The 12,302-nt window shown below is 39.6% G+C and overlaps 1 protein-coding gene across 1 annotated transcript; it reads right to left on the bottom strand.

Annotated features, from left to right (window-relative positions):
* Positions 1 to 6: 6 nt before the first annotated feature.
* OR5B21 (olfactory receptor family 5 subfamily B member 21) lies at positions 7 to 11,982 on the bottom strand. Its single transcript, XM_082341295.1, is given in 3 exon segments — positions 7 to 5,674; positions 5,677 to 5,692; positions 5,694 to 11,982. Coding segments are annotated over 3 exon segments (819 nt in total). The 5' UTR covers positions 6,222 to 11,982; the 3' UTR covers positions 7 to 5,399.
* Between the last annotated feature and the right edge of the window lie 320 nt (positions 11,983 to 12,302).

The raw sequence follows: 12,302 nt of genomic DNA, 5'->3' as shown, positions 1-12,302 counted from the left end.
CCTCACTTTAGTTTATACTATAAACTGCTTGAATATAGGAGCTCTGTTTGATATATCTTTTTTAACATTTCTACTGTGAAATATATCTTATACAGAAAAGTACATAACAGAAATGTACATAAACGCTTTGATTTTAGGAGCTATGTTAGACTTACCTTTTTTAACATTTTTACTGTGAGACAGGCATGTATATTTTTAAGTGCATAAAACATCTAGTTTTAGTTTAATAATAGCAAACTCCAATATATCCACCACCCAAGTCAAGAATAGAGCAGCAGCTCTGTACATCCACTCCCATACATTTGTATCTGTTTGTGGTTTGCTTTCTTTTTACACAACAATAGAAAAATGGCTGAAAGATTTGAAAAAAAAAGAAACACGTGTGTTTAGTTTCATCAGTAATCAAGGAAATGCAAATTAAGACGACAATAAGAAAACACTGACCCCTCTCCAAACTGGCATAATTTAAAACCCCAGTTATACCAAGTGTTGGCAGTGGGAATTCACACACTGTTGATGGGAGTATAAATTGGCACAATCACTTTGGAAAATAGCACATTTTATTTAGTAAAGTTGAAACTGTATATAGCCTATGAGTCAGCAATTACACTTTAAAATAGAAACACTCTAGAGAACTGAAGGCATATGTGCACTGACATACATGACAAAAATGTTCACATCAGCCTTGTTCATCTTTACCCCAAACCAGAGATAAACCAAATTAACATGAACAATAGACTGGATAATTAAATTTTGTATTTTTCTATTGGGTTGTCTGACTTTTTCTCACTGATTTGTAGAAAGTTTAAAACAAAAACATTTTATACAAACACACGCACACTAACTTTTTGCTGATTAAATACACTACAGTAATCTTATCCATCCCCGCCCCCCTCAACTAACACACACACATACCTTGCTTGTGAAATAATCACAGACCAACCACTGAGAAATCCCATGCTATGACCAGGAGGTAGGACTCCAGGGCTTGGATCTGCATAGCTGAGTGGTGGTATCCTCCAGAAGTCTCTCTGTAAAAGCATGATTTCTCTGTGGGGACACGGTTGTTCCCATAAGCCCAGGCTCTTCATCCAGTTTGATGGGAAGGAGTCTTAATTGACTAGAAGTAATGGACTGAGGAGTTGGTGATTTACTTACTTCTAATCTGAATAGTTTATTTTCTTACAAGTTCCTGCCAACAGAAGATCCTGCCATATGCAATCCCATCTCCACACCTGAGTTCAGATGGGTCCCTATAGGTCAGGAACTCCCCCATTCAGCTCTGCTTATAATAGAATTCCCAGCAGCAATAATGTCCTTAGAACAAGGGTGGCAATGTTTAAAATGCTTTCCTGCCCATTATCTCATTTGACCCTCATAACACCCTTGAGGAGGGAGTGGCTGGTGCTTTTATCTCCACTTTGATGAGGAGGAAATTGGCTCAAAGCTAAGTGGCTTATGCCAATCTCAGAACCAGTAAGTGGTAGAGTTTTGACTTGAATCCAAGTCTCCTGTCTTGGAATTCTGGACTCTCTGTATCATCTCTTCAGATTCTGGCTCAAGTTGAACCTCCTCCAGGAAGCTTTTTCCACCCACAGGATTCTTTCTCACCTCTGAAGAGTTCTAAATATTATTTTCTATACTACTCACTTGACAATAACCACAAATGCCTTGAGTGGTCATCTCTCTTGAAGTATGTGCCTTGTTCCACTGCACTATTTGCAAGCTTCTCCTGAAGCAGGAACAATGTCGTCTATTACTGGTTCCTTCACAGACCTCACACCATGCCTTTCCTGCAGCTTGTGCCCAGTAAGTATTGGCTGGGGCTTGGCTATCCCCGTGGGATGCAGCATTCAAAGAGCCAATTCCAACTATCAAGACTGATATGCCCTGATGGATGCATATTTCATAGAATATAGGAAAAATTCCTGCCAACAAAGTTGTTGAACACTGAGTCATGAATCTCAAAGTGCATTACATCGGTCACCATATATGCAGGAGGATTTGCTTTGTTGAAGTAGGAATTATATCTTATATTCTTAAATGTGTTTGTATTCTCCAGCATGCCTTTCCACACAGCAGGGACATATCATGAAAGACTGTCTTTAAATGATTTATACATCAAATAAGTCGTCTATTAAAATTTACTGAAATACAAGGCTACTTTTTTTTCCTCAGAGAATTGGGCAGGAAACTAAGACTTATGTTCAAATCTGGGCTCCTCTTGTTACTGCTAGGCAAATAAGCTTTGCAAAGAGTTGATGTCTTCAACTGCAAAACTGAAGCACAAAAATCTGTCTCCTAGTGAACAAATGAAAAGTAAAAATGTCTTTTGCTACATCAAGAACTTTATAGAAAGTAAAGGATGAATAAAAGTCAAGGAAGATTTGGTTCTTGGGAGGTTAAGCAAGTTAAACTGTGGGAATCAGGGATTTCAATTGTAAAATGAGAGAACTGGTATAGATTATTTTTAAAGACTCTTTCGTGGCTAAAGAGTCTATGACTCTGTAATGTTAGCTTCAATCGTCCAGGACTCTTAATATTTTAATTTTTCTTTCCATACACATAAAAGCTAAACAAATTATCTCATGCACAAAGGGAGACTCCTATTTAAAATAATTCAATCATGAATCCTTTTTCAAAAGGATAATCTACCCTGATGTAAATAATTGTCCTTATATATGTGTTTTCACATTCTGTTTTTGGACATTTCAGAAAGGAAGTCTTCCTGTGCCTTTACTGTGCTAACTTGAGCTTCAGGTCTTACTCACAGTGTCTTTCCTTCATGAGGACATTCATGCAGGGAGACAGTGGGTGTTGTTAAAAACCAAATGAGCATTTTGTCTCCATTTGAGAGATTTCCCTTGTGGACGTGAAAAGTTCCCCATGGTAATTTGTATTCTGTAAATTGATGTCTTACTGGCAACAAGACATCTCCTTCTGAGTAGCTTATGTAAATGAATACTCACATGATGTCAGATTGAAATGTATCTGCTGTAGGACTGGGAGGTTGGAGGACAGGAAATTAAACAACGAATGGACCTAAAGGCTTGGACGTGGATGGGGTGGACAGAGTGGGGGAGCTCAGGAGCCAAAAGTGGGAAGTACAAGAACAGATAAGTGAGAGCTATTGCAGGACTCTCAGCTGTATAAAACACGCATGCATTATGACGGGCATGTTTGCATACTTTATTTCATGGTGTCTTCACAGTTTATCCTGTATGTTGGGTTCAAAGAGATCAAATGACTTTTTCAAGGTCACAAAACTGATAAGAAGGGTAAGAATCTTCATCCAGCTCTTGATACTAGAACTAGGACCTTCATACTCATTTGCAGTCAACTGTAGTGCTAGTTTGAGATGACTTCAATAGAAAACATAATATGTAGTCATTAGGCCTTTAACTCTTAGAAGATCCACATACTTTTCTGCCTAAACTGGGATATAGAGGCAGAAAGAAACATGCCCAGAAACACACCTTACTAGATACTGTAACAGTTTTAATATAAAAACTATAGACTTTAATTTTTCATAGGGATCTAACTGCTTAGTGGTGAGGGAAGTTCTTGCTTGGGCTGAAGATGGAAAGAGGTTGAGGAAAAAAAGGAAGAAAAAGAGGAAGAGGAGAAGGGAAAAGAGGAGCAGGAAGAAGAGGAAAAGAAGTGAATGATATCTATCAAGTAGGAAAAGAAGCTGAGCTCTGAGCGGAACACACTCAATGCTCGGATAGATGCTTCCCAGACTCATCTCCAAATCTGGGTACCTTGAGCTCTGTAACTTCTATAAGTCACTGAGAAGGACTCCTTGGTGAAGTGGATCCTGGCCATTCAAGGTTGTTCTTCTGTGTGTTACTGGAAAATCCTCACTGCTAAGGCAGGGAGGTGGGAGGATGGATGAGGCAAGTCTAGGTTGTCAAGGCCTTGGATCCAGAAGAAGCTCCCAATCCCTTTAGGTGATGGTGACCATGTGCTTGAGAAAGTTTTTCCTACAGATCAGCCTAATGTCCCTCTTTGCTTCCCTCTCCACAAGACCCATGATCAACCCTCTTCAGACCAAGGCTGCCCTGTGCATAATGGAGTTTGAGCATCTCGAAACTAATATGACCTTCTAAGCTCCCTGATTTAGCCCACCAAGATTTCTGGTTTTCACATTTAAGATAAAAAAAAAAAAATTTTTTTTTGAGATCTTGAAATCATGAAATATGTGGCAGCTTAGACTAATCGTAGCTATAAACATCAAGCAGTTGATATGTGAGAAGTGAAATTAATCACCGCTCCCTTCCCACCCACACACATCCGCTCACACCATTTAGCTCATGAAACAAGACCTGAAGGTACACTTGTGCTGTGCATCATCAGGCCATTCCCATCTTAAGAAGTACATTAACACAGGCTTTTTAATTTTTGCTGCATCTAATTACAGAACATCTGAATAGAACAGGGATCCAGAGGTGAACTGAATTATTGAAAAAACAGAAGCAATGAGGGCACAAAAATCTATTGTGTGAATTCATAATAGATTCACCAAACTTAAGAATGCCGAGAAATGCAAGCATTTAATTCAGAAGACAAATATGCCTTCTCAAGGCCCTTGGAAAAAAATGTTTTTTCTTTAAACCTTCTGTAAGTTTTGGTTATTATGTTAGACCAAGGCCAAAAGCATAGAACAGAGTGCAGGAACTCTAAAAAGAGATATACTTATTCAGGTTAAAGTTTAAACAATTTATCTACTGAAACATACATACACAAGGTGGCTTATTGTTTTCTACCAAAGTTGTCCTAACACTTTAACAGAAGGAGATGGAGAATACAAAAGTACACAGCCTATGAGTGAGTATGGGAATGAGGGTGGGCGCAGAAGCATCGGGGTTAGATGGATCTCATACTGGGTCACCTGACTCTTGGTCCAGTGCCTTGTCCTTTCAATTATAACCTTCTCTGAGACATTATTAAAATATTGAAACATCCTTTGTCAGCATTAGACACTTTAACTTTCAAACTCACAGATCAAAGAAACGAAAAGCATAAGGCTGTGCCTTCCAGTTGACAACTATTATTCAATGAAGACGTAGTCCTTACACCACACTTTAACAAATGGAAAATTTCTTCCAATTAAAATAGGGAGAGGGAAAGTCAGTGCATTCAGTTTATGCTTTGATCTTCGGCTTTACACCGTGTCAGGAAACTAATGCAGGAAGGATTTTAAACATCCCAGGGTGTTGTTCACTAAATATAAGGTTATTTTTCTGAGTGAGACATTTCAGAGGGCTGCTTTTTTACCACTTTTCCTAACAGCAGAAGTAACCACTGTTCTTGGAGAAGAAAGAACTGAAATCTGCCAAACCTCAAAAGTTGAGGTGGCGTCTAGGTCTGGGGGGAAGGTTTATCCCTTAGTTACCTGCCTACTTCCTACTCACACTTAAAGACTGGGAATTAAGTTTGTTGAGTATTTTCCAGAGAGCATGTTTCACTTCTTTGTTCCTAAGACTGTAGATCAAGGGGTTCAGCATGGGAATCACCACCGCGTAAAACACAGATGCTATTTTGTCCATGTCCACGGAGTGGGTGGAGCTGGGCTGTAAGTACAGGAAGATGATTGTTCCATAGAAAATGGAGATGGCCGTGAGATGGGACGCACAGGTGGAGAAGGCTTTCCTCCTTCTTTCCGCAGAATGCCTCCGTCAAACGGCAACCTATATGAAGAAGTAAGAGATGAGGATGACCAGGAGGGTGAAAAAGACATTGAAGCCCACGACAAAGAAGACCACCAGCTTGCTCATGCATGTGTTGGAGCACGAGAGAGCCAGGAGTGGAGGGACTTCGCGGAAAAAGGGATTCATCTCGTTTGAACCACAGAAGGAGAGTCTGAAGGTGTCTGCTGTGTGGATGCAGGCATTGAGGAAGCCACAGACATAGGAGCCCATCGTCAGGAGGGCACACACACCTGCTGTCATGGTGGTGCCGTAATGAAGGGGCCTACACAGCATTGCATGGTGGTCACAGGCCATGGAGGCCAGGAGGTAGCACTCGACGGTGGCAAAACCCACAAAGAAGAAGGACTGAGCAGCACATCCATTGTGGGAGATGAGTTTGTTTCCTGAGTGCAGCGCAGCCACTGTCTTGGGAGCTACGGCTGATGAGTAACCCGGATCGACAAAGGAAAGTTTGCTGAGGAAGAAGTACATTGGAGTGTGGAGGTGGGAGTCTGAGTAGATGACCAGCATCACCTGCCCCCCACCATTCCCAACCAAAGTGATGAGGTAGATGAACAAAAATACCAGGAGGAGGGGAACCTGGAGGTTGGGGTCATCTGTTAATCGCAAGAGGATGAACTCTGTTGCTTCTGTGCTATTCTCCACTGAGGTTAACTTCAATTTAGCCTGGCAATTAAAGAAGAGGAGCCAGTGAAACAGATGAAAGTATAGAGGGCTGCTGTAAAAATAGAAAACTAATATATACTGAGAAAGTCCTCTGTGTAAGGCACCTGCTAGACCCTTCTATTACATTACAGCATTTAATCCTGTGAGATAAGTACTATTATGCCTACTTTCTTGGGAGCTTAATATTGACGAGAATAACCTAATTAGTAGGGGTCAGAGTTTAATTCACCTCTTTATACTTCTGAACCCAATGTCCATACACTCAGAGCTTGAATTATTCTACCTGTTTACATCATATGAAACAAAATATGATATGTCTGGTAGCCTAGCTTTTAAGATTTTGTTTATTCAGTTTTTAAAAACTCAAAAAGAAAATAGTATGAAGTAAAAAGTATAAATCCCTCATTCCTTGTTTTTTAATTCCACTCCTAAGAGTACAGCCTCTACAGAGATTTCCTGATATTTTGTATGCCAATAGAATTATATGGTATTAAGCACAGTAAGAGTTTACTGTATGCCAGGCACCGCTCCAAGAGCTTTACTTGAAGTTAACTTATTTAATCCTCAAACCAACTCTTTGGGGTTGATCATATTATTTTCCTCATTTTACACAAGGAGAAACTGTATAAATGTGTAAACTGTGCAAAACATACCCAAGGAGTATATATGATAATACTCTTATTTCAAAATGTTCACCTTTTTCAACAATGCTCCATGATATAAAATATGCAAATAGAGCATTTTGCTTTTTACTTAGATTATTTCCAGTTGTCAGTATATTTTATACTTGGTCTCTTTTTTCTGGCTACTATCTGTTCCTAAAATCTAGTAGCTTTTAGGTGAAGGCTGGAGAGCTATTATTATGAAATAATAGTAATAATAATAAGATGAAGAAGAAGGAGGGGGTGTAGGAGGAGGGAGGGGGAGGAGGAAGAAGAGGAAGAAGGAGAAGAAGAGGAGAAGAAGAGAAGAAGAGGAAAATATCGCCCAAAGTCACATAACTGGTAAGTCTTGAAAGTGGAATTAAAACCTTGGTCTCTCTGATATCAAATCCAAAGCTCTTAACTACAATTTTAATGTCTTTATAAGTTTATCCCTCAACAGTAATTCAATTGTATTTTATATTTATATATTTAAATTGAGATTATACCTCTCCACTTCCTATCAGAAGTCTTTGTTATTGATCCTGATTACAATTAAGTTCTCCCTTCTCTGCTCTCCCAAAGCACTTGAGATTTGAGTGATTCACACAATTAGTTGAGCAACCACCCAGCCTACCATGACCCCTTGATCACATACCTAAATATTTGGTGAATTAATTAGAACATCAATAGCAAAGTGTTTAAACATTTTTCATGCTAACTAACCCCACAACAAACAGCTTCTTGTTCTCTTGTCTAGCTGGATCCACCTTTTCTGCCAACATATTAGCTAAGATTCGTAGTGTAAAAAATATTCAGAATTAACAGTGAGACTGGGGATGGGCAGGCCTGGTGAAAGACTTGTGTCCTAATTCTAGTGATCTGTCTCTCTCTCTCCTATTGTTTTCCCTCAGTCTGATGTTCTTATAGGTTTGTCCTGTCCCTGGTGGCAGAATGGGTGGCAACAGGCTCAGACAGAGGAAGAGAGAAAAGATGTGAAGGAAGGAGAGAAAGGGAAAAAGAAGGTATTTAAGGGAGAAAAGGCTTCAGCTCTGCTTGGCCTTGGTTAATCTGCAACTGCAGTGATCAGATTGGGTAAGGATCCTTTTTCATACCACAAAAGGAGGCAGCCCAGCCTGTCATGTTCGGATGACGATTACACACACAAGTGTCGCAGCTGGTATCACAAGACTGGCTCAGCCAGTTTGGAAATGCTATTGGTCAGGAACCATGATAAAACTCCAGTCCTGGTTTCCATTTTCCACCTTTATAAACAGTGCTCCAGGGAATACCCTTGTAGATGTCCTCTCATGCCCCTTTCTTTTTCCTTAAGATAAGTTCCTAGGATTTTACATTTTTATCCTTCTTTTGCTTATTGACAGATTTCCATTCAGTAATGTGTCCATTAACTTTCCAACCAGCAGCACTTTCATTACATCTAGCCAGTCCTTCATTTTTCTTTTTTTCCTTTCGACTTTTGTCATGTGTGCGTACTCTGTAACTTAGCAGACACAATATCCTATCATCTATGACAGGCAGTTTCCTGATATTACATATTAGGAAGCTGGGGCCTCTTAACTGCAATATCTGTACAAAGCCCCAGAGCAGGAACTATCAACCTCATGACTATTAACATTATGTGCTGGATTAAAAAAAGAATGAAATAATGCCATTTGCAGCAACACAGATGGACCTAGAGCTTGTCATACTGAGTGAAGAAAGTCAGACAGAAAAAGACAAATATCATATGGTATCGCTTCTACGTGGACTCTTTAAAAATGGTACAAATGAACTTCTTTACAAAACAGAATTGGAGTCACAAATGTAGAAAGCAAACTTACGGTTACCAAGGGGGAAACAGGGAGGGGGAGGGATAAATTGGGAGATTGGGATTGACATATACATGCTACTATATATAAAATAGATAACTAAATAAGGACCAACTGTATAACAGGGAACTCTATTCAATACTCTGTAATGACCTATATGAGAAAAGAACCTAAAAAAAGAGTGGATATATGTATATGTATAACTGATTCACTTTGCTGTACAGCAGAAACTAACACAACATTGTAAATCAACTATACTCCAATAAAAATTAAAAAAAACATTATGGGCAGGACAGTTCTTTGGTTGCAGGCGGGGGTGAGGCAGGGCAAAGGCTGTCCAGTGCATTGCAGGAGCTTTAGCAGTATCCCTGGCCTCTATCCACTAGATGCCAGGAACATAGTCCCTTCCCGAGCTGTGACAAACAACAATGTCTCCAGATACTGCCAAATGTCCCAAACGTCCACAGGGTCATCCCTGGTGGAGAACCACTGTCCTAGAGATTATAAAACTCTATCTGTGTTCACAGTTTACTAAATCACAATTCCATGAGTTATGTATATTATATATTTTATAGCATACATATATATTACAGACCCATATTCATGTATAGATGTATATATATGAAGAAACTGAGACTTGGTGAGATAAAGCAGTTAGTTCAAGATCTAGCACTCCAGCCAAATATTGCTGCTCATTGGTGGGGTAGTCTAGGAAGGGAGAACTGCTTGCCAAGTACTGTGGTCCTTCAACTAAAGAGATACTCACCTTCCTGTTTCATAAACCAACCTCCTCCCCAACACGAGGTAGGGTAAACGACGCAGAAAAACTCCAAAAATGAAAGGCAGCTGACTTAGTGTGGATTCTGAATTCTATTCCAAAACACCTTCTCAAATGCTTATTTAATCAATTTTCTTGGTTAATACTGACCACCCAGTTATATGTACCTAAGCTGTAGGTCTGATTTCTAACAGTTATCACGCACTCCCTATATTGAATTGCCCCAGACTGCCATCTTCATCTATTATCAATTAACATTCAAAGTATTTCTATGTTCTCTTGATGGACAACCCTTTCTATCATGCATTGTGTCACTATTAATAAATGTGTCTGGATCCAGAGCAGCAAAGAGAATTTGGAGTCAGGGCAGAGAGAGGAAAGCCTTGCTTTGCCCGGCACCATCCCTGAAGGCCTGAATCTAAATTCCATTGCTGCCACTGCTGCTGTGTTCCCTTCCACCAAAGTCCTACAAAGGCCAAGCTTTTCTGCATAGGCCTAAAATAAATACCAGAAGGAGCCTTGAAAAAGTAAAGACATTTAAAAAAAATATTTAAAGATAGCCTGTGATCAACTGCTTTATTTAATAAATAACAAATATGAGGGAATTCCCTGGCGGTCCAGTGGTTAAGACTCTGCACTTTTACTGCCGAGGGCCCGGGTTCAATCCCTGGTCAGGGAATTAAGATCCCACAAGCCGTGTGGCCTGGCTAAATAAATAAATAACAAATAAGAAAGTGTGTTGAAAACTGAAAACCATTAAAACTTCAAGGATTAAGGGATTATAAAAGTAGAAACCACCAAGACAGATAATCTGAAAATAAAAGTGTTATCAAAATTGTTTCTAAAGGTGTTTGAAGAATCACCCTCAGCCATCACATCCCACTGGGGGATTTCCAAAAGAAGATTCTCAACGGAAAACCATAAGACTAAATTCCACGAAAAAAGAGACAGTAAAGGATTAAGGAAGATAAAATATGAAAAAATCTAGCCACTGTGTGGTCTATGGTGGGTGCTCAATACAAACTAATTTATCTTTTCATTAAACTCTCCGTAAATCAATAGAAAACAAACTTATGGTTACCAAAGGGGAAAGGAGGTGGGGGAGGGATAAATTAGGAGTTTGGGATTAACAGATACAAAATATAAAATATTTTATCTATATATAAAATAGATAAATGACAAGGTCATATATATTTATATATTATATATACATATATTATATATATATTATATATAATATATGTATATATAACTGAATCACTTTGCTGTATACCAGAAACTAGCACAACATTGTAACTCAACTATACTTCAACAAAAAAATATTTTAAAAAACCATCGGTCAATCATATGAACTTGAGTCCCAGATTTTATTAACACCAGCTGGCAGCAGCATTCTACCAAGACATGACTATGTCAGTTTCTGTTTAAGAAAAGATGACCCAAAAATTACCTAGGAGAGGTTCATTGTCTCAGTTTTTCATGTGGCAGAGGAAAGTGGGGAAAATGGAATTGAGTCCTTTTTTTTATACCTACTTCTGAGCCCCTTTCTCCTAAAAAAACCCATTATTGTTACCCACAGTACGAAGAATGTTGAAAAAAAAAAAAGTCAGGGAAAACATACCTAGTTCCTTGGGAATTCTGAGACCTTAATTCAGAACTGCCTTCAACTACGGGGGTTTTGGAAGCCTGCAAAAGAAAAGAAAAGCTGTTCAGTCTCAGAAGACCTCAGATTTCAAAGCGTAAAAGATTTCCTGAAGTTACGAAGTAAGTGTAAAAGCAGTTCAGCTGCGTTTGCTGCTTGTTTCAGAGCGTGAGTGGTACCAAACTGTGTGAGAGGCCTGGGATCGGCCAGAAGCTGGCATCTATGTAGATGTGGGAGCCTCTGGAGGGACTCAACCCCAATCCAGAGCTCAGTAACGTGTAAACGAGTAATCAAAACACCACTTTCCTGAGGGAATGAAACATTATCGTGATGTGGAAAGGCTTAAAGGCCCAGGGGGAGCTCCAGGCCTTCAAGCAAGGGCTAAAATGATTGGTGATCAAGTTCCATCAAAAATGCCTTCAGGGGCTTCCCTGGTGGCGCAGTGGTTGAGAATCTGCCTGCCAATGCAGGGGACACGGGTTCGAGCCCTGGTCTGGGAGGATCCCACATGCCGCGGAGCGACTGGGCCCGTGAGCCACAACTACTGAGCCTGCGCGTCTGGAGCCCGTGCTCCGCAACAAGAGAGGCCGTGATAGTGAGAGGCCCGCGCACCACAATGAAGAGTGGCCCCCGCTTGCCGCAACTAGAGGAAGCCCTCGCACAGAAACGAAGACCCAACACAGCCAAATAAATAAATTAATTAATTAATTTAAAAAAAAAATGCCTTCAAAGGAGCTGCAGGGTCCAACCATCCCCACTCAGCCTATAGAAGACGTCCTGTGAGAATTTGGGATTTGGCATTTTCTCTAAGACTAAACGGGGAGAAATTTTCATTTTAATTTCATCTTTATTTAAAATTAGAATTAAAATTTCTAATTTTAAATATAGATGATAGACGTCATCAAAATTTCCATTTGCCTAAATCCAGCTCTAAGGAACCTCAAATTACAAGGACTTTTATGGATCAAAACAGTTTCATGAAATTTTTTTCCAATCAACTTGATTTTAGATGAGCTTTAGCATGGAGCTTACAGG

The sequence above is a fragment of the Balaenoptera borealis genome, assembly GCF_965194805.1.
Source record: "Balaenoptera borealis genome assembly, chromosome: 11".
NCBI classification, from domain to species: domain Eukaryota; kingdom Metazoa; phylum Chordata; class Mammalia; order Artiodactyla; family Balaenopteridae; genus Balaenoptera; species Balaenoptera borealis.
This window is presented reverse-complemented; position numbering and strand designations above follow the sequence as displayed.